We start from the raw sequence: 22716 nt of genomic DNA, 5'->3' as shown, positions 1-22716 counted from the left end.
GAACCCAAGAGCTCTGTGTTCCAAAATTTTCATTTATTTTCTTTATTCTAAACAGCAAATAATAATAATAATAATAATAATAATAATAAAAATACTGTCATGCTAAGAAGGTTCGAACAAACCAAATGGACTGCCTATATATTCCTTTACTTTTCATTTATTTTAATAATTGTGGTCCACAACAATCTTGTTTGTTTAATCGTTTTTAACAATTTCAAACTTTGATTCACCTTTTTAGTTCCTTAGTGTTCACGTGCAATCATAATAACCAAACGACGACGTTTTACACCGCACCAGCTTATTAATTACACCGGAATCGATCGCCACTGGCTAACCTCCGATCGGTTTGTTTTCCGACACATTTCAATCATGTCGCTGTAGTATTAATTGTATCGTACAAACATTTAATTAATATGATCATTACTCATTACTTATTACTTATTAGTTATTTCACTCGTAAAGCCCTAATTCAGTAATTCTCACTATACTTCAGTTATTGAGCTATACACATTACATGTTATTAAGTAAATGAGCTAAAGGCTTAATTTGATTTTGAATCTCTAGCTAGAAGGCGTTAATGGTGTGGAAGTCTAATATATGGATCACTAATGCGTGTTGAATGCTTTAAGTGCTTAAGATCTATGAATGCTTTTGTGTAATTGTGTTACGGAATATTATTAATAATATTAAGAATACGAAGCGCAAAGAAGTTTAAACTTGTATCTCTTTAGGATGAATCGATTGATACTACGTTACAACTGGCTTAAGTTCCATGTAATATAGATTAAACATGATTAAATAAATACACGCGCTGTGTATGTATATGTATATACTATATTACATGGAAATTAAGCCAGTTGTAACGCCGTACCAATCGATTCATCCTAAAGAGATACAAGTTTAAACTTCTTTTCACTTCGTATTCTTAATGTTATTAATGTTTGAAGTGCTTAAGACCTATGAATGCTTTGGTGCTACGGAATATGAATAATATTAAGAATATGAAGTTAAAATTGTTCAAGCTTGAAATTGTTTGGATGACTTGATTAATACTACATTACGACTAGCTTAAGCTCCATGTAATATAGATTAAACATGATTAAATACACACATGCACATGCACGTGTATGTATGTATATGTATATATTGGAGCTTAAGCTAGCCGCAGTGTCGTTTCAATCACGTTATCCAAAAGAAACACAAGCTTGAACTTCTTTTGTACTTAATATTCTTGATGTCATTCATATTTTATGATATTATATATATGCAGATTGCAGAACTTATTTATTTATGTTTAGTGCTTAATGAATGATGACATGCTTTTGGTATTTCAGAGGAACTCATGAAGCATGCTCCAAAATTAGATGATCTTATCGCTGAAAGTCTGTATCCAATAACATCGTCTGCTAATGATTATGATGGAAGAAGTGAAGGAGCTGGGAATAAATTTGGGGCCTTAAGTACCAAAACTGGTTTAACATTTATAGATAAGCACATTGATGTTCATGAAGAAGAAGGATATATCACCATTCCATGCAGTAATCCCTTGTTATCTTCTCTTCATTACTTTATTTTACTCTATCAAGTAATAATGTGTGTGTGTGTGTTTGTGTATTGTTATTAGTATTTGAAAAGAATTATCAATGATAGTTTGTATAATAATTTAAATCATACTTATGCAGAAGAGCTTCCTGATAATTGGAGTGAAGAACCAGACATGCTACAATTTAAAACCTTGGACCGCTCCTTTGTTTTTCCAGGTAGTTTGTCTTTTTATAATATGTATTTCTCTTCATTTCCGTTTTGTGGTAAATCTTTGCGTTTTCTTTGAACGAAGGTGAACAAGTTCGAATTGTAGCATGCTTATCGGCATGCAAGCAGGGAGAATACATAAGGCAGGCAAAAGAGGAGTTGAAAAGATTTAAAAGCTCTCATTTTTTCACTCGAATTGCCGAGTCAGATGAAGCTCTTTGGTCAAGAAGGAAAACCAATGAAACAAATGAAGGAAAATTTATTCAAGTCGAATCTTGTAACGATTATGCGGAAGTTGAAAGAGGAAGTCATGATGCTAGCACATCAGGTGGAATTGCAAAAAATGATGTCAAATGTAGCCAACTAGCTAATGGAGACATAGTGGTACGATTCATACTTTGATAAATGATATTTATAGGAGGTGTTTGGATTATGCATTTGAAACTGTTTTTCTGATTTTTATGACTTGTAGTCACAGTGATCATCTTTTAACCTAACTTGAAAAACGTTACTTTCATAGTTTCATGTCACAAGAAGTAAATCATTTTTTCACAAGAATGTTCTTTTGGTCATTTTATGATATATTAGTTTATTGAGTAATCAGAATTTCCAAACAAACAGATTCTGCATCTTAGCATCTGATTATATGGGGTTAAAGTAAAATAAAATCACTTAACTACCCCTTATTTATGCTAATTTGAGAAAAAATTTACTCTCACGTCCAAAATTTGTCTCTTTTTCACACGAATGTCGTTTTTGGTCATTTCATATGTTAAGTTGTTAAATAGTTAGAACTCCAAAACCCTTAAAACAGCTGATTATTTGATTACTGACAGATTCTTCTTTTAAATTTTTAATTATCGGGATAAGATAAGTACTAGCCACAACAAAAACCAATTAACGATTGATGCTTGGTAATAAAATTATACTTTCATCTCACAAGGCATCTCATTTTTCACAACAATGGCATTTTTCGTCATTTTATATCTTAATTTATAAAATAAACGAAAGTTTTTGTGCACTAAGAACATCTGATTATATGGTTATTACAACTTCAAGCAACTCACATCCAATCAGTCAATCACTATCTCCTACAACTACGACTTGTTTGACTACCAATGATTATCTGACTCGGTTTATATGTTATCACACATAATCATAGTTAACTAGTTATTTCATAGAGGTAATGTGTTACACATTCCTTATATGTATTCTGTTTTCCTGTTTGGAAGGATGCAGGTGCTTTTACAGGTAAATATTAGTGTGGACTTCTTACAAAATCCAATCTTGGAAATTCTTCAGTTTGAAAAATATGAAAACTTGAGTCAATCCGAACATGACCCATATAGTGATCTCTTAAATTGGATACTTCCGGTACACAATTCTCGTGTTTTATCTCCTCAAGAACCGGGCCGGATTTTGAGTGCTAGAACCTCATTAACAAAACCGAACCCAAATTCTTTTGGTTCTCAGAATTTTTTATTAGGTCAACTTAGAAGCCATTCCATGCCATCATTTTCATCAACAAGTGCACAAACTTCTACCTTTTCAAACGGTGAAGAACTCTTATCTTTCCGGGGGGTATCCCTGGAGCCCGAACGGTTTTCGGTTGGTTGCGGGCTTGAAGGAATTTACACTCCTGGTCGAAGATGGAGAAGGAAAATTGATATTATACAACCGCTAGAGATTTGCTGTTTTGCTGCTGATTGCAATACAAAAGATCTTCTTTGTGTTCAAATAAAGGTATAAACTTGTTTACAACTTTTTACTATGTTTGTAAATGAACCACACGTTCATGAACTGTTTGGCGAGAAGTTTGTTTATGTTCTGTTTATTTAATAAACAAAGGAACATGAACACGCGTCTCGTTCGTTCATTTATGTTCGTGAACGTTCGTTCATTTAAATTTTTGTTCCTTTGTTCGTTTATGCTTATTTATATCTGTTACTGTCTGTTTGTATATGCTCTTTCATTAGTAGCATTAAAATTTTTTAAGCCTGTTAAAGTTTAGTCTAGTTATAATAACTTTTTAGGCCCAACGCATTGTTCATGTTTACTTTTAATTGGTTTTAGCTAAGTTATATTCGTTCATCTATGATCATGAACCGTTTGTTTATACTGTTAAAGAATGAACACGTTAGTTCTCTCAATGAATGAACACAAACAAGAAAACCTCGTCTGTATAGTTGTTTGTGTTCGGTTAAACTTAAACAAACAAACACGCACATGGTTCGTTTGGTTCGTTTACAAGCCTGTTTGTTACAGAAAAAAATGGAAAATGTCAAAGAGCTCTGGATATTTGTTAATCTGAAGTTTAGTCCCTAGACTTTATTTTTAACAATTTGTTCTTTTTTTCGTGAGTAAGTCCTACACTATATATAAAGGATCTTTTCATTAAGATTTTATAAGTTTAATCATGCAAAAACAGAAGTCCAGGGTTTTTCGGCCATTTGTTCCATAATTAAGTTTACATTTTACCTAATTATATGTTTAAAACATGATTAAGCAGAATGTTTGTCCACAACACACTCCAGATATTGTTATATACTTGGATTCCATAACACTTGTATTTGAGGAAACTTCAAAAGGCAGTGCCCCTATGTATTTACCAATTGCATGTATTGAAAGCGGAAACGACTATGGCTTGCCCGATTTACCCCTCAGGTTAACCATCTCAAATTTCTGTAGTGCTTTGGCTGTGAAGGGTATTTTAGACATTTAACATGGTAGCTAACTCAACCATGTTGTTTGTCAGGAAAGATGAGGAACACTCGTTCATTCTTAAACCAGCAACACCGTTTTGGAGTTCTAGTGCTGAAAGTGCAGGATCGAGTGTACGCATCTTCACCAATAAGTATCGTGGAGCCTCGTCTACTGATAAATATGCAGTTCTTGTGTCATGTAGATGCAACTATACTGGTAATAAACTTACTCAATAAACGTTTTTCGTTTTTTGTAATTATAAAGTTACGTTTTATACATTTTTATTATAAGATACGTGTTCTTGCAGAATCTAGGTTGTTGTTCAAGCAACCGACTAACTGGCAACCATCTATTCAAAAGGATATTTTGATATCCGTTGCATCTCAAATGTCGAAAAGAACACTCGGGCCCGATGACAAACACTCTAACTTAACCGTTCAGGTTTTTATTTGGAACATATTTACTAATTACTAGTTTACTGCTACTTTAAGTTTTAATATTTATACATGATTATGATCAGGTTTTAACACTGGAGGCATCAAATATGACAAACGAGGATTTAACATTAACATTACTGGCTCCGTCTTTACATAACTCGCCTTTGGGAGCGGTTACTTTTTCACCACTGTCACCAATGGGCCCGTTTGATAACAATATGCAAAACTCTGCACTGCATAGACTGCATCCGGCTTCTAAGGTGTTAGATCAGAGACCTGGTGAAGGTGATGATCGTAGTCATAAACCTGACAGTTTTAACGAGAAAACAATTCCCATTTCTGATGTACTTCCGAGAAGTAATCTGGGTCGTACGCATATGTGGCTAAAGAGTAGAGTTCCTCTTGGGTAAGATTCATCTTGTTTCTTAGAACCAAGTTACAGTTTATTATAAAGTTAGTAATTTACACTATTTTTTTAAATACAGGTGTGTTCCTTCCCGATCGACGGTTACAGTTAAACTTGAGTTACTTCCGTTAACTGATGGCATAATTACTCTAGATTCTTTACAAATTAACGTTGAAAAAGGTATAATAATAATAATAATAATAATAATAATACTTTTAAAAAAGCTGCAATAACCTCTTTATATTATGGCATGACAGGTTTATCTTATATCCCCGAGACCCCCGCTAAAGATATGCAACTTCTAGCGTACGTGTCGGTGATAGCTCTTAGAGTGTGCGCTTTAGCTGTGTGAAGTGAAACGAAATGTTGTGTTTGTGTGTCAGTTTGTTCTATCATTATGCCTATGTTTCGTTGGTGAAAGTTTGCTTGGTTGGGATTGATATGTGATTTTAATAGGCAAATCTATGCTTTATGTCGATTGTCTGACCAGGTGTTGTCGGAAACGTGCCCTAAGAATTGAACGGGACGGGCGGGCGAGTTGGTGAAACGTGCTATGTGCGAAAAAACTAAAAAAATGTAACCATTTATAAGCTACTTGCATTTTTTTTGTTGCTATAATATGCAATCAAAGTTTTCGATAGGCATTGCATTATGATATAAAAGTAGACATGTACAAATCGGTTTGTAAACCCAAACCGGTTCGGGATGGTCAATGTTTGTTGAAACCCGATTTGGGCCAAACCGAATCGGGTTGGGACCGGTTTGGATGCATGAGTTTTTTACCCTGTCCAAACCGGTTTGGATCAGGTTAAAAACTTAAAAGTGGTTTGGGACAAAAAAAAAACAATTTTTAGCGTGGTTTTCTAATCGGGTTGGGTCCAAACCGGTTTGAGGGGACGAGACTACGAATTGTTATACGAACTGGTGGGTTTGTGAAACGTGTTAGGTTATAAACCGAGTCGGTGGGCCCATGGTTCGAGTAGAATCTAAGACTGGTTTTAGTCCGGGTTAATAAATAATAATACACCAAAATGGGTTTAAAAGTCTTAATACATATGCTCTAAATTCAAAGGAAAAGTGGGCAGCTACTCAGTAATTACCAATTTCCCACTAAACCTTCTTTTCAGAAAGGTATGTGATAATGTCTGAGAAATGACGTAGAACATATTCCAACACAGTGTATACACAAACTTTATATTATAATAAGTCATATTATTATAGTATTATACAATAAAGAAAATGAAACAAATATCTATTTTTAGCGAATCGGTCAGGCGTTTCAAATTTCAGAATACTACTACTTTTAATCGAAATTTACCCTGTGATTGATGGTTGACACTTGACGGTTAACACTTCACCAGGTAGAACCAGAGATAAGAGGTTCGTTGATCCATCAGTCTCTAGAATTGTTGACAAAGAATTGTTGACAATAAAGAAAACACGAGTTTGACTCCTTAAGTTACATAATAGAACTTTATTAGACCATGTGTAGTGATAACTGAGGACATATGGGCATCTTACGACAAATGGCATCCCAGTTAGCAATGACTAATTTTGCAAAAAGTGATGTTATAGTAAAATACTAAAATGCCTCATAAATTATTGTACACAATTAATTTTTTTAATATAAAAAAAATAAAGACAAAAAGTATGATTGGACAACCATTCCCCTACCGTCGTTGTATACACAACATTCCAACCCAAAAATAAGCTCACAACGTCGGGGGCGGGGTTTTTTCGCCACTACGCGTGGTCTTATGACCCCTGTCAAACGCCAACAACTTTTGAATACAAGACTTATATAAATATGATATTATTTTGTGCACTTCATTTTTTTAAGCTTAACATATTTGTGTGCCTTGAATCAACCTTTGGGGCATATCATGTAATGAAAATAGATGGCTAAACTCTAAACTATCAACCTCATTAACTTGGTCAAAAGTCAATATTACCTCAAACTATCATGTTTCAAAAAGGAATGTAGATAAAGTAAACCTTAAATAGACTTTTAAGTTGGAGAATACAAATATCTTCCTAATCCTAAGAATTATATCCACCAATGAAATGTAGTTAAAAAGGGTAAATTTTTAAGAGCTTAAGTTACATGTTCTTAGTCTACCCAAATATAAATTTTCAAAGCACTAAGAGAAAAAAAAAAGATAAAAAAAACAACCCTCTAAATATCGTCTAAAAGTAGTGGTGTAAACGAGCCGGGCTAGCTAGATACTCGAGCTTGGATCGACAGAAAGCTTGAAACGAGCCAAGGTTTTACAAGCCCGTGTTAAGCCCGAGCATCAAATAAAGCTTGTTTGGTTATCGAGTACAAGCTCAAACCTTGTGTATTTTTGAGATTTTATTACCTTTGGACTTCTATGTATAAATTTAGCACTGCATAGTCGAGCTAGAGCTAAGCTTTAGCTCGTTTAAGTTACTACACGAGCTTGAGCCAAGCTTAGTTACGTTTAAAGTTTTCTCTCAAAATATATGAAATAATTACAAAAGTATATAATTTTAATCAATAAATTATAGACAATCCTGGCCCAACATTGAAAAATGAACTCATAACCCGAGCTCGAACTTTAGACAAAACAAATTCTAAACGAATCAAGCTTAAGTTCTTCTCGTTTGCCCCCATAATTATTAGTAATTATATATAAACAAAATGGTCGTAGAAAAAGTCAATCACATGCCGTATCACAAAATAGATGATATAAAGTCAAACAAATCTTTAACAATGAAGAAATTAGAAACATCAAAATCCATATTATGTATTATTTATTTGATTTAGACTTTTTTATACTAAAGACTGTGGTCCTTTTGTTTGATTTTGTTGCCTTCATCTTCTATGATAATAAATGCAAAATAACTTAAACAAATTATATGCTTGTAAACTGAATTGTTTTATTTAATTAACATATAAGCATAAACAATTATTTTGATCAGTTAACTAAATAAATGAATATAAACACACGTTTTGTTCATTCGTTTATTTTCGTGAACGATCATTGATATTCTTTCATTCAGCTAAACAAACATAAACGCGTGTTTTGTTGTGTGTGTGAACGTTTGTTTATGTTTGTTTTTTTACGTATATTTGACCGTTTAAATTTTAATGAATACATAAATTTTTATATTTATATAAATATAAGCATAAAGTGGGCTTATTTGTACTATACACACATACTTGACATTTTATTAATTAAAAATAATCATCGTTCATGTTTTATGTTTGATTATGTTTATTTGTATTCGTTTTTCGTCCTTAATTTTGTGACAAATTTAACAAAATTACCCTTCATTTACCATACTAAGAGATGACTAAATGTTTTTTATTTACAACTATTATAAAGTTAAATGTAGACATTTTTAAGTATAATCTTACTATAAGTCTTAATATTTTAAATAATCACAAATTATTATATTGTATCCTAACAACAATCATGTAGTGACTCATCATTTTTACCATAATAATAAAACAATATTACACAAAGACAAGTAATTAAATAATACTTCCTCGTTTAACATTCAATAATTATTGAATTGTTTTCTCCTCACGCAGGTTGTAATATATTCGCTTCTTGATTTTCTCTTTCTTTCTTTTTTATTTTATTTTATTTATTTATATTTTATTTTTTAATTATTTATTTTTCTTAAATCTCTCAAAATAATTGAAAATTGGTATGAACATGAATCAATTACCGGTAATAACACGCATGCTCTCAAAGTCCTAGCGAACGTCCCATGCGTTATTTTTTATTATATAATAATTTAAATATAAACACCTATAATAATTTTTATTTAAACTAAGGAAATAAACCGTGTGTTGCGGAGGAAAACATTAACTGGTATAAAATATTATATGTAAAAATTCAATAGAGAACGCATGTTATGAGTTTGTTATTTGTTTAGATTATTCCCATCAACAATCTCAATCGCACATTATAAAATTTATTTCTCTCTCCTCAATCTACATAATTTAATTCACCCCAATCTTTTACACACATTCACAACCCATCCCAACTTAAAAAAAGTATTTTTTTAACGAAGTCCGTTTTAAATAAAATTTATGTCGGAATGTTCATAATATTTTTTAAGAAATTTCGTGTATTTAATTATTTTTTTTAGTTCGAATATTAAAAGTTAATTGAATAATTAAGTTATTGGGGGTTAGTTTGGATTGCAATCTGGGTTTGCTCTACCAACCCAGATTGCCAATCTAGATTGGTAAATTTTCTTTTTCAATTTTTTTTTAACTTTGGGCCCACCAATCTGATTATAAGATTGTCAATGAGAGTAGTCTTAGAAGTGGTATAGTTCATACCGACCATCAAAATTAATACTATATAAAATGTAGTATTAATATAATCCAGGATTCATGGATGAACGCGACTGATATTACATTGTTTGCTAAAAACTTGAATCTAGTCAAATTAAAATAGTTTAAGATTAATTATGAATTAAGATGTAACTTATTTAGTTGGAGCTAAAGCTTCATGTATACATTGTGTTTCAATAAATTTGTTAGCACTGACGAATTAAAAAAAATACTTATTAATAACAAAACTGTATGAAATATGTTTGAAACTATAGAGTTATATTGAAAATTTGAAACTTAAGAAGTTTTTAACTTTTTATAGTAAAAGGTATAAATTAATTTGTTTAAGCAATATTTCAATTTAATTACCATAATAATTAGTTTAAAAAAAAACTATAAATAAAATGAATAAAAAAACTCTTATAGTTATCAATTATAGAACCACCTTTGAAAATAACTAATCCCAAATTTCTTATAAGAGGAAGGTTTTCGTGTCTCCAAATTTCACTTAATTTGGTTATTTGCCTAACTTGAAAATGACATTACAAGATTTTAATACTCATCACTCTAAATAATTAGCATATCATTTTGATCAAATTATTTATTAAATAATATAAGGACAATGGTGGCTTTGATTGTTATGAGGTGGTCATGGTAGTTTTTGGTTGATTAGATATTAATAATTTAAAGAGTAAATTGTTTACTTTGGTATGCGTAGCGTAGTTTACGTCTCATAACTCTTTCACTTTAAAATGAAATTTTCAGATGAATAAACCTCACACGTTTAAATTTGTATGCAGTTTTGGCTCGTTAAATTAACTCCATATATTATAAGAAATTTCTCTTGTTATCTTAACGTGATATAAATAATAGATGGAGTTAATCTAAGCGGACTAACCACAATAAAATTTAACATTGTAGGTTTACTCACCAAAAGCTCCATTTTGACTGAAATGACTATAAAACGTAAGCCACAAAGAAAAAAGGGTTAGTTTAATTTAAATTATGACTCATTGTTAATAATAATTTATGACGACAATTTAGCCGACAACACTACTTAACTTTTTTTATTGTTATCAGAAGTAATCTCACTCGCTCAACTATCATAGAATTTCACATACACATATGATTACGAACAAACTTATAAAATCTACATTTTATATCTATTGTGAGCGAAATCCAATAGAAATCAGGTGAAACAATCAGTTCAGTTCACCCGAAAGATTTATAATTTCAAACCGCACTAAGCCATTGATGGTCAAACTTTGAAATCTGAACTATCTTTATCTTTAGTCCTATATCTTAAAAGTTTAAATTTTTATATACCGCATGATGACATAGCATATGACGTCATCAGCCGACACGTCACCAGCACAAGTGGGATATCAATACATTTGGGCGGGTTTCACATTTCCACTCACGAAACTGACTTTAGTGATTTTACAATTAACTCCCTCATGACCACTTGTATTTAGTTGCTCAGCCAAGGGTATAATCGGTAAATCACCATTTTCTATTATGTCTGCCAACTCACAAAATAATAAATATTTAATTGTTTAATAGTTTATTATATTATTTAAGTTTGCAAACTAGCCGAGCTACCTGCTAGTTACTCGAGATCGAACGAGCCGACTTTTTTAGAGCTTGAGTTACGCCTGATCCTTAAATAAAGCTTGGTTAGTTATTGAGCCCGAGCTCGAGCCTTGTGTATTTTTATGTTTTTTGTCTTTGAACTTATACGCATTAGTTTCACAATGTCCAGCAGAGCTTAGACTTGTTTAAAATTTTTCTCAATATATATAAAAGTAATTAAAATGTATATAAATTAATTAATAAATAATAAAAGAGCTGGCCCTAAGTTTCCAGAAATGACTGGCAAGTCAAGCTAGATATTTACAAGAAGAGTTCGAATAAAGTGAAGCTCAAGCTAAAACCGAGCGTGGTTACACCCGGTGTTGTAAAAATCCAGCAGAAAACAAGATAAACAACCAGTTTAGTATATCGGGATTAATCAGAATTAATCAACAATTAATTAGAATTAATTGACGTTTAGTCGGGATTTTTACAACCCTAGTTACACCCGTTATATTATAGCCCATAGTTTATAAAATACATATTATCACAAAATGTTTCAATATTTGTACAACAATCAATTTATATTCTTTATTCTTTAATACTTGTACATCACTATAAGTTAAATGCATCTAATATAAGTTTATATTTTTGTCTTTAAAAAGCAACTTCCTATCAAGATCAATTAATTCAAATTTTTCTAAATTTGTAGCGGCACAACAAACCGATTGACATGACATAAATGTTCTCATCAAATGAGTAAATGACGGAATGATAATAGTCGTTAAAGGTAAGTATCACGTGTAAATACGTTTCCATCAACTCACATGTATATTATTGTGTTACGTTTTCTTCCTATCTCACACCACTAACCCACTAAGAGCGATCGGGGCACCCAACTCTTCCAATCCGAACTCGTATGGGATGTCGTAGCATCCCCCCCCCCACCCAACAATTCAATTACATAATTGAATATAAGGTAGTCTTAAACTTAAATTAAATAATTAATACATAAAATAAGGGATCTGGTTTTTATACACCGACAAAAAAAAAGACTGGAAAAATTGCATTGTAAACTGTCGTTTATAAAGTATTCATGGCAGCTCCTCCGTATTATGTGAGGGTGACTTCTATATTTAGAGTGTGATTGTATGCGCAAGACGGGGAAAACGTTAGTGTTCAGCAATAAATTTATAGAAATGTTGTTATACTCTCTGTTTTTCTTAATATTAGTTGAAAGTGATAGTGAAGAAGTGAGAAAATGCAATGATAAAGATACAAAAAATAATTGAATTGAAAATGATAAAGAAATTATAGTGATTTTTAGTGTAATTATAAATATATATATAGGTAAACTACTAGGCTGTAAATTGCAGTTACACATAAAAAAACTCTAAAGTTAAATATTAAACCCAATTAAAAAAAAAGCTTTATAGAAAAATGATTGAAAAAAGCTTTAAATTAGGGGAAAAATAATAGCTAGATAACTTAAAAAATCATTTTTAAAAATTGAAGCAATTTGTAAAAAAAGTCATTTAGTGATCTTGAGAAGTTGATCTAGTGGTAAGAGATCTGTCCTTCTTTAATGGAGGCGTAAGTTTGATTCTCACTTGAGTCAGTTTGAAGAATTACCAGGTTAAAAAGCGAATCAGAGTTTTAATCCTAGGTTCAAACTCGACAGGACAAGTGTTTACTAATTCCATCTGATTCCCAATAGTTCTGCACATGAGATTTTTTATTGTTAAAAAAAACTATATTAACAAACTATTAAAAACACTTCATACCACATCCAATTATGCATCCAAAATCTTTAATATAAATTGGTACTTGGTAGTGATATATGTTACAAATTACAAATGTCTTTCTCTCATATTGTGCTTTGAACAAGTCAAAATCTTTTTGTAAGATTTCAAATCTTTTTTGAGTACTAGACGCTAGGTGGTGCCTTGTGGTGGTGTTATTGTACCCAACATTATTTCCCCAACATCTTTCTCTCTCATATTTTTATATATGGTCTAAATCTTTTTTTTTCCCAAATTATTAATTTTATACAAAAACTATGAGCTGGGTATCATTTAAAACCTAATTTTGTGTTGTATGCAAGTCAAAGACTCTCATTTTCCACATAACTTCAAGTAGGTATTGACTATTACATCTAAATTCTCAATCTTGAACCAAAAAACACTTCCAAAAGTGTGAAATTTTTGGTTCTTGATGATACCCAAGAATCTTGAAACTAGGGTTTGTGTTTAAAGATGAAGTCTGGTGATGAAAAGGGTGTAAAGGTGGAAGCTTTGCATGTTTTGAGCATAAAAGATGATGAAAAGAAGATGAAGAACAAGAAAAAGAAGAAAAATGATCAAGATTTTGTAGGGTGTTGGAATAAATGGGGGTTTATTGGTAGCTGTGTTTCTTCAAGATCTAAAGTTGATAGCTCCACCAGTGGAATTAGCAGTCACTTTGGTATAAATCTTGCTTCTTGTTTTGTTTTATTTGTTAACATTATTATTATTATTATTATTATTATTATAAGTTTATCTATAATCAATTAATCATCATCTTGTTGTTTGTTCTTTCATGTATTTTGTATGGTTTTTTAGAGATTAAAAATTAGTTTTTGATTTTGACTTTAGTTTTGTATATTAGTAATGATTATTTGGACTAATTCTAATTATTTGATGAGTTTCATATAAAATAACAGAATTTATAAAATTATTATTATTATTATTATTATTATTATTAATTCTTGCTTCTTGTTTGTTTTATTTATTAACATTATTATTATATTATAAATTTATCTATAATCAATTAATCATCATCTTGTTGTTTGTTCTTTCATGTATTTTGTATGGTTTTTTAGAGATTAAAAATTAGTTTTTGATTTTGACTTTAGTTTTGTAAATTATAATGGTTTCAGCAGTCACTTTGGTATAAATCTTGCTTCTTGTTTTGTTTTATCTATTAACATTATTATTATTATTATTATTATTATAACTTTATCCATAATCATCATCTTCTTGTTGTTTGTTATTTCATGTGTTTTGTATTATGCTTTAAAGATTAAAAATTAGTGCTTGATTTTGACTTTAGTTTTGTAAATTATAATGGTTTTTGAACTAATTCTATTATTCTAATTATTTGATGAGTTTCATATAAAATAACAGAATTTATAACATATTCAGATAATATGTATTACACTATCAATCTCACCAAGAAAATGATTATTAGATGATTAATTTCAAGACTCAAAAATCTGATCTTTTTGTGCTGCAAGATTATGCAAGCTTGCATCTTTAATGTAAATAATTAATTTATTTATTTTGGTTTATGATTGCAGAAACTAAATCATCCAAAAACACTAGCAAAGATCAACAAGAAATCCCGATAGCCGTCCCGAGTCCGACCAGCAACGGTGAAACCAACAAGTTGACTGCGTTAAAACCGGAAGAAGAGCTCAAAGTTTCGTCCCGGTTAAGGAAATTTGCATTTAATGATCTTAAATTGGCAACAAGAAACTTTCGGCCCGAAAGTCTGCTCGGTGAAGGGGGTTTCGGGTGTGTGTTTAAAGGATGGGTTGAAGAGAATGGAACCGCGCCGGTCAAACCGGGAACCGGGCTTACGGTTGCGGTCAAAACTTTGAATCATGATGGGCTGCAGGGTCATAAAGAATGGCTGGTTAGCTACTTTCCATCTACTTTGTAAATAAAGTTGCAATTTTTGACCTTAATACTTTGTTTTTAACTGTTTTTAACAGGCAGAAGTTAGTTTTTTGGGTGATCTTGTGAACCCGAATTTGGTCAAACTGATCGGTTATTGCATCGAAGACGATCAACGATTGTTAGTGTACGAGTTCTTGCCTCGAGGGAGTTTGGAGAATCACTTATTCAGAAGTATGTTATTTTTTGGTTTTTTCACAAAAATGTCATTTTTAGTCGTTTTTTTATTATTTTATTAATATAAATATATTGTTATTTAAAAGTATGTTATTTATTTAAATTTTCACAAAAATGTCATTTTTAGTCATTTTCTATATTAATTTGTTAATATAAATATTTTGTTATTGTAGGATCATTGCCTCTTCCATGGTCCATTAGGATGAAAATCGCTCTCGGTGCTGCAAAGGGTCTTGCTTTCCTTCACGAAGAAGCAAAAAGGTCCGTGATTTATCGCGATTTTAAAACCTCCAACATTTTGTTAGATGCGGTATGTAATAGTTTTTAAAGCCTCAGCTTATATAAGTTTTTCTTCGCGTATTCTTGAATTTAATGCGATTTATTTTCCAGGAGTACAATGCCAAGTTGTCTGATTTCGGGCTTGCTAAAGATGGCCCGGAAGGTGATAAAACTCATATATCTACACGTGTCATGGGAACTTACGGTTATGCAGCCCCGGAATACGTTATGACAGGTAATTATTTGGTAGTGCTAATTCTTTTTTTTTTAAATGATAACATTAGTATAATTTATTTGAAAAGGTGATTTAGAAGTTTTGAGCTAATTATTTCAAAATGATAACGTCTAAACGACGACTTTTGGCCCGTTTTCACTCCTATAATGAGTTCTAATATAGGATAAACCGAAAGCCTCGTTATATGTAAACGGGCCGACATGCTCGCATGACACGTCTTAACTAATTATTTCTATCTATAAAGTTGTTTACTTTTACATTTAAATTTTTTAGGACATTTGAGTTCAAAAAGTGACGTTTATAGCTTCGGTGTGGTCTTACTCGAAATGTTGACCGGACGGAGATCAATGGACAAAAAACGTCCAAATGGCGAACACAACCTCGTTGAATGGGCCCGCCCACATTTAGGAGAACGAAGACGGTTCTATAGGTTAATAGACCCTCGGTTAGAAGGTCATTTCTCAATAAAAGGAGCCCAAAAAGCAGCCCAACTCGCGGCCCGTTGTCTTAGCCGTGACCCAAAAGCCCGACCCTTAATGAGTGAAGTTGTCGAGTGTCTTAAACCTTTACCAGCTCTAAAAGACATGGCGGGCTCGTCTTATTATTTACAGATCGCCCAACCTGAACGGGTCGGGTCCAGTCCCGACCCGAACCGGATGCGGTCCGGATCGTTTTCGAGAAACGGGTCCCAGCATCCACGGACGCTCTCCATACCTCATGCTTCGCCAAGTCATCATCAGTTTGGGCAGGTGTCACCGAAACCGAATGGGAAACAATAACAAAGGGCATTTTGGTAATTTTATTAATGACCCTGATGACTATGTGTTTGGACTATTGTCATGAAAGTGTTGAATATTTAGTGTTATAATTTTAGAGTGAAAATGGTAACATCCTTTTTTTTTTCTGGGAGACTGTTAAAGTTGTGACATGAATACTGGTATTATGTTAATATAATATGTTAAATCTATATAATATTTGTTTCTTTGTATTGATTGTTATAATGATGCCTAAAAATATGTAGTTTTATTTCACAGTCTAAATTTTCCAATTTGGCTCTATTTTTAATCCATAAGAAACTTTAGATTTTTTTTCTCTTGAATGATATTATCTTCGTGAGCTGTTATGCTGTAAAAAAAACTAGATTATTTCTCGCCTGCCAAATACTCCAAAGTGTGATCGATGAATTTTTCCGTCATAATGTTCTTCAGACTCAGTGTCGGGTATGAACTAAAGGCAAAATCCAAAACATCCTTCACCGAGTCTCCAAAGAACAAAGAATTACATATTTTTTCTTCATAAACTTGGTTAATTTTCATATATACCTAACCAAAAATTAAAATTTTAATTGCATGTCTTCTTTCTAAACTCGGTTAGTTACTTATATATCCAAACCAAAATTTTAAACACATACATCGTCTCCATTATGTATAAATATAACATATTTACAGTTTTACACATTTCAACATATTTTATTAAAGACAGAATTACAATCTTTTGTCCTTTAAATATTGCGAAATTATGGATTGGGTTAATTTTAATACGCTCGTTGGCCTTTATATAGAAAATTGTTTCACTTTTAGTCATTAGTCAAAACTATAAAATTACCTATTTATCAATTTCTTAACAAGTTTACTTTTTAGTAAATGAGTTTTGATGTCCACAACGATTTGATTAAAATTTATACACCATTGCAATTAAACTAAGCTAGTGGTTATAAACTAGTTTTAATAAAGGCAAATTGGATTTTAATAATCCTAACTTAATACAGTTGACATATAATAATTTCAACTTATAAAATAGCTATTACCAATCCAACTTTCACAATGTTTGTTTTCATTGGATCCCCGCTAAAAAAAATCTTAACGACGTTAAGTTTTTTTCCAAATTTCAAATTAATGTTTTAGGGATTTCGTTTGGAATGAGATACGAGTCGATTGATGTAAAACTTACCTCAAAACGGTGATCCAAACAACTATAAGGATGCTTCAGTTCCGGTGTGTAAATTTTTAATTAACAAAAATCAAGCTGTTTGGAGCATCATTTCGAGGTAAGTTTTACATCAGTTGATTCGTATCCTCATTCCGATCGAAAGCCCTAAAACATCAATTTGAAATTTGGGTAAAACTTAACTTCGTTAAATTTTTTTAACAATGGTCAAATGAAAACAAATTGTGTTAAAGATAACTATTTTTTAAGTTGAAATTATTATCAATGAATTGATTAAGTTGATATTATTAAAATCCAATTCTCCTTTAATAAATCATACAATAAATCATACATTGAAATTTGAGTAAAAATAAAAGGTAAAATATTATTGTTATAAACTATTTATATATGGTAAATTGGTAATATTAAATTATATTCTGAGTAGATACATATAATTACAAAATAATGATAAAATGGCAAAACACGTCCTTTATGTATGAACGTTCTTTCAATGGTAGTCCTTTAGCAAACTTAATGTCAGAGAACATACTTGATGTTTCAAATACCTATCACGTTACGTCCTTTGGCACTAACTCCGTTAACTTTTCTCGTTAAATCTAGTAGTATGCATTAAGGATGATGCTAATTTTGTAAATTCACATATTTATTTAATAATTGAATAAACAATTAACATATTTATAAATAAATACCCTCTCTCCCCTTTCTCTCTCTCTATCTCTCTTACTCTCACGCTCCTTGCCATCATCCACCGTCAACTTCTATCCATCACCATCACAACGGTTTTCCGACGAGGGGTGTCCTAACTTTGAAACCCCCAGCCACCACGTAATCCCGTCATTGCCTTCAAAACCTAGCCTGCAACTTTCGATTTCAGCTAATGAAACGATTGTTTGGCCAGAAGTCCTATATCTCTCTCTTACCCGGCTAATAACCCCCTATAGCAACAATTCATCGTCGAGTTAGGGAGAGGAGCACATCGTTTTTCAGTTCAATGGTAATGAACTAGTATGGTGGTATGGTCAAAACCCACAAGCAAAGGTTCAACTCAAATATGGCTTTACCTCGATTTGATTGAAGTCGAACTCAGATGCCTCCATGACCAGATCTGAAACAAGATCTCAAACAAGGTTTAGTTCTGCTTGTCAAACTCAGATCTCGGTTAAATTCTTTGCCCAAATCTCAAACAACGCGGTGATAATTTAGACCCGATTCAAAATCCAGATCTGAAATGAGGTTTGGTGTTGCCATTAGAATGGGATGGTGGCGGAGATGGTGGTGGGTGAACTGCGAGAGAGAGAGAGAGTATTTCTTTGCAATTATGTTAATTGTTTTTCAGTTATTAAATAAGTATGTGAATTTACAAAATTAGCCTCATTCTTAATGCATATTACCATATTTAACGCGAAAAGTTAACGGGGTTAGTGTCAAAGGACGTAACCTGATAGGGATTTGAAACATCTTCTCTGACATTAAGTTTGCTAAAGGACTACCATTGAAAAAACGTTCAAACATAAAGGACGTGTTTTGCCATTTTGTCCCAAATAATTTAGGAATGTACTTGTGGAACACAAAGTGGTTGTTTTCCGGCAAACACAACTCCGCTTCACTTCTGACGTCAGCAAAACAACAGTCACCAAACTACCTACGAGGTTGTTATGTTCTGTCGTTTTTGATACGAGGTAACTAACAGATCTCATCTACTTATTCGATGCTTACAATGTTTTAATTTCCGACTTGTACTTTAGGGTTTGTTTCAAACATCAATTGATGATTATTACCAAATGGGTAATTAATTTATTATTATTTTTTTATTATATATTCTTTTTAATTTATAAAGTTAACACGTAGCATGTAATCTACACATGTTTAACTTCGTAATCTTGAGCTTCATATGTACTTTAGTTGTTGTTGTTATTATTAGGGAAAAATTAATAATGCATAAAAAATGAAAAAAAGTCAAGTAAAAAAAATTATTGGTCAAACGTGGTTTTCACGAGTTTTTAAGTATATATATATATATATATATATATAAATATAAATATATATAACAATATAAATAGGTTAGTGTAGGATCATGGTTGTAAAAGTCCCGCCTAGGCGCTGATTAATCGTGTTATCTGGTTAAAATTGGTCAAAATTAAAAGTTTATACATTAAATTTGGTATATATATATATATATATATGTAAATTTGAAAATTTACATACAAATTCTCATAGGATTAATCACTATTAATCTGGATTAAGATTAATTGTTTGTCCTTGCTTCACCACCGGACTAGCGCCTAGCGAGTTTTACAACATTGTGTATGATTTATAGGATTCGTTGTTTTTGGTATGACAAAGGAACAAAGTTACAAAACCTTCAATTTTTGCATAAATAGTTAAATATCGACAGAATTACCAATACTAATAAACGGTTCAAACCACTCAACGAAATATATAACTTAATGTAATCTAAAATACGAAAATATTGTAGGTTTTCGTGATATTTGACTCAAGCTTAGGATTGCTTACTTGCTTATAAGGTACGAATGTCTATCCGTTTGTTGTTTGGTTCATTTAGATCTGAATAAGCCTCTGTCCCATTCAGCAACAACAATAAGTCTGAATGATTCAGACCTAATTTTAACAACAATAATATGACGGTGTATAGTCGAAATGGGTGTGAACTACTTCTGCCCATGAAAAAAGAACCTTACGACGATGACGTTGAACGTGTTTATGATGAGTATGAAAATGTTATTGTTATTGAAGATGACGAAGAAGAGAAAGAAAGCGATAAAGCGGAAGGTGATGTTGAAAAGAATGAAGGTAGTGTTACTGAAACCACTGTAGCCGAGGTACGTATATGTAAATTACGATAATAGTAGAGGTGGGCAAAAGAACCAGTTAACCGAACCGGTTTTAAACCTTATGTAGAAACCGGTTTGGAATTTTCTCCACCGAACTTGGTTCCAAACCGGTTAACCGAACCGAAACCGGCCAAAACCGACCAAAAACTGGTCAAAACTCGAACCGAAACCGATCGTAACCTGATCAAGAAACCGGTTTTAACCCGAACTGAAACCGATTCTTTTGACTTTTATTGACCAAACAGAACCGGTTTCGGGTTTTAAACGGGTTTGTGCACCTCTAGATTAGGGCTGTAAGCGGACTAAACCGGACGAGACCTTGTCCGTGTTTGTCCATTAAGCTTTTGTTGGACAGACGGACGGTTCACGAACACCCTGCCGAACGCAATTTCATGTTCGTGTCCATTTGTGCCCGTTCATTAATATTGTAAACCGACGCTAATGGACACTAATGGACAAACAAACACTAATGGACAAACAAACATAAACATAAACATATCAAAATACTTAACATAAACACTAACATTGTAACAAAACACATAATCATATCAAAATAATGTTTTGGTGTTCAAAATCCACAAACTTCTAGTGTTTCACGAGAAACAATTTCAACAAACACCAAACTATTAAACGGACGTTACCTAACGTTCACGAACACTATTGAACGAACGCGACCTTTGTCCGTGTTCGTCTGTTAAGCTTACCGAACAAGAATGTTTGTCCATGTACGGTTCGTTTATTAAACAGACGGACATAAACAAACTTCCGCCGAACGGACAGTCGGACGTCTGGTTCGCTTAAGCACTATCTAGATAATTGAACTTTGTTACACTTGATTTTGTAACATGTATGCATGTTGGAACTCTTAGGCTGTGAAGCGGAAGAGGCGGCGGCAGCAAAAGCAATCTTTGACATCCAGTGAAAGGACGCGAAAGCAGCCTCGAACATCCAGTGAAAGGCCGCAAAAGCAGCCTCAGACATCCGGTGAAAATACTGTAACTGAGGTGAAGCGGAAAATGGGTAGGCCTCGAAAGCAGCCTCAGACATCGAGTGAAAAAAATGTGACTGAGGTGAAGCGGAAAATGGGGAGGCCTCGAAAGCAGCCTCAGACATCTAGTGAAAAAACTGTGACTGAAGTGAAGCCGAAAATGGGTAGGCCTCGAAAGCAACCTCAGACATGCAGTGAAAAAGCTGTGACTGAGGTTAAGCGGAAAATGAGGACGCCTCGAAAGCTGCCTCGGGCATCCAGTGAAAGCCCGCAAAAGCAGCCACGACATCCGGTGAAAAAACTGTGACTGAGGTGAAGCCGAAAATGGGGAGGCCTCGAAAGCAGCCTCCAAGTGAAAAAACTGTGAGTGAGGCGAAGTTGAAAATGGGGAGGCCTCGAAAGCAGCCTCAGACATCCAGTGAAAGCCCGCGAGAGCAGCCTCAGACAACTAGTGAAAGCCCGCGAAAGCAGCCTCAGACATCCAATGAAATAGCTGTGAAGCGGAAAATGGGGAGGCCTCGAAAGCAGCCTCAGACATCCAATGAAATAACTGTGAAGCGGAAAATGGGGAGGCCTCGAAAGCAGCCTCAGACATCCAGTGAAAGCCCGCGAAAGCAGCCTCATACATCCAATGAAATTGCCGTGAAGCGGAAAATGGGGAGACCTCGAAAGCAGCCTCAGGCATCCCGTGAAAGCCCGCAAGCGCAGTCTGAGATATCCAGTGAAGTTACAGTGATTGCTGTGAAGCGGAAAATGGGGAGGCCTCGAAAGCAGCCTCGGGTATTCTTTGAATTTCCAGCGACGGAGTTGGTTGATCGGTTGAGGGGGCAATACGCTCGTGCGCGTGGTGGTGGAAAGACCGTATGAAAATGCCACCTAAGCGCGCTAGACGTAGAATGTTATATTTGTGTTATTTTCTTGAAACTTATTAATGTTATGCATTTTTACATTTACATACAATATTTATAACATTAGTGTGATATCAGGATGTTATTATTATATATTGGTTTTTGTTGTCTTGTTTTACTCTAAATGTTGACTATGAGGAAGTCAATGGTGGGTTCACCTTATTACTTGCAGACCCAGACCATTAAAGCTATACGGGTCGAGCTGGGCCGGTTTCAAGAAACGGGCAGCAGCATCCACGAACCCGATACTTCATGTTTCTGTAAATCATCATCTGTTTTCAAGAAACGGGTAACCGCACCCACGAATCAATCTAGGGGTGTAAACGAGGCGAGCCCGGGATTGACTGGGCTTGAGCTTGGCCCATTTAACTTATAGATAGCTCGGGCTCGGCTAGTAAGTACTTTTTCGAACCTGTGCTTGGCTCGTTT

At 33.1% G+C, this 22716-nt stretch overlaps 3 protein-coding genes across 3 annotated transcripts; all 3 read left to right on the top strand.

Moving 5' to 3' along the window:
- Positions 1-261: 261 nt before the first annotated feature.
- Positions 262-5700, top strand: LOC143584271 (uncharacterized). Its single transcript, XM_077066358.1, has 11 exons — positions 262-344; positions 1335-1538; positions 1683-1760; positions 1838-2136; positions 2992-3495; positions 4262-4416; positions 4508-4671; positions 4763-4896; positions 4976-5298; positions 5378-5478; positions 5556-5700. The coding sequence occupies exons 2-11, from the start codon at positions 1343-1345 to the stop codon at positions 5648-5650; spliced, it is 2049 nt and encodes a 682-aa protein (XP_076922473.1). The 5' UTR covers positions 262-344; positions 1335-1342; the 3' UTR covers positions 5651-5700.
- A 7605-nt stretch (positions 5701-13305) lies between these two features.
- Positions 13306-16544, top strand: LOC143584266 (serine/threonine-protein kinase PBL34-like). The gene is made up of 6 exons (XM_077066352.1): positions 13306-13648; positions 14523-14860; positions 14940-15075; positions 15252-15388; positions 15469-15592; positions 15866-16544. The coding sequence occupies exons 1-6, from the start codon at positions 13441-13443 to the stop codon at positions 16369-16371; spliced, it is 1449 nt and encodes a 482-aa protein (XP_076922467.1). The 5' UTR covers positions 13306-13440; the 3' UTR covers positions 16372-16544.
- Positions 16545-20178: 3634 nt separating this feature from the next.
- LOC143584277 (uncharacterized) lies at positions 20179-21686 on the top strand. Its single transcript, XM_077066363.1, has 2 exons — positions 20179-20379; positions 21261-21686. The coding sequence occupies exons 1-2, from the start codon at positions 20179-20181 to the stop codon at positions 21684-21686; spliced, it is 627 nt and encodes a 208-aa protein (XP_076922478.1).
- The last annotated feature ends 1030 nt before the right edge of the window (positions 21687-22716 follow it).

The sequence above is a fragment of the Bidens hawaiensis genome, unplaced genomic scaffold, assembly GCF_021521415.1.
Source record: "Bidens hawaiensis isolate Kalapana, Puna unplaced genomic scaffold, B.hawaiensis_p1.1 tig00032901_1, whole genome shotgun sequence".
In the NCBI taxonomy this organism is placed as follows: domain Eukaryota; kingdom Viridiplantae; phylum Streptophyta; class Magnoliopsida; order Asterales; family Asteraceae; genus Bidens; species Bidens hawaiensis.
This window is presented reverse-complemented; position numbering and strand designations above follow the sequence as displayed.

What these genes read in the sequence shown, in the direction of transcription:
- LOC143584271 (XM_077066358.1), top strand. Translation starts at nt 1,343, where the DNA reads ATGAAGCATGCTCCAAAATTAGATGATCTTATCGCTGAAAGTCTGTAT. An exon ending in TTGCCCGATTTACCCCTCAG is followed by an intron (nt 4,417 to 4,507) that starts GTTAACCATCTC and finishes GTTGTTTGTCAG; the next exon opens with GAAAGATGAGGAACACTCGT. An exon ending in ACAAATTAACGTTGAAAAAG is followed by an intron (nt 5,479 to 5,555) that starts GTATAATAATAA and finishes ATGGCATGACAG; the next exon opens with GTTTATCTTATATCCCCGAG.
- LOC143584277 (XM_077066363.1), top strand. Translation starts at nt 20,179, where the DNA reads ATGACGGTGTATAGTCGAAATGGGTGTGAACTACTTCTGCCCATGAAA. An exon ending in CTGAAACCACTGTAGCCGAG is followed by an intron (nt 20,380 to 21,260) that starts GTACGTATATGT and finishes TGGAACTCTTAG; the next exon opens with GCTGTGAAGCGGAAGAGGCG.
- LOC143584266 (XM_077066352.1), top strand. Translation starts at nt 13,441, where the DNA reads ATGAAGTCTGGTGATGAAAAGGGTGTAAAGGTGGAAGCTTTGCATGTT. An exon ending in TGGAATTAGCAGTCACTTTG is followed by an intron (nt 13,649 to 14,522) that starts GTATAAATCTTG and finishes TTATGATTGCAG; the next exon opens with AAACTAAATCATCCAAAAAC. An exon ending in GGAGAATCACTTATTCAGAA is followed by an intron (nt 15,076 to 15,251) that starts GTATGTTATTTT and finishes TTGTTATTGTAG; the next exon opens with GATCATTGCCTCTTCCATGG.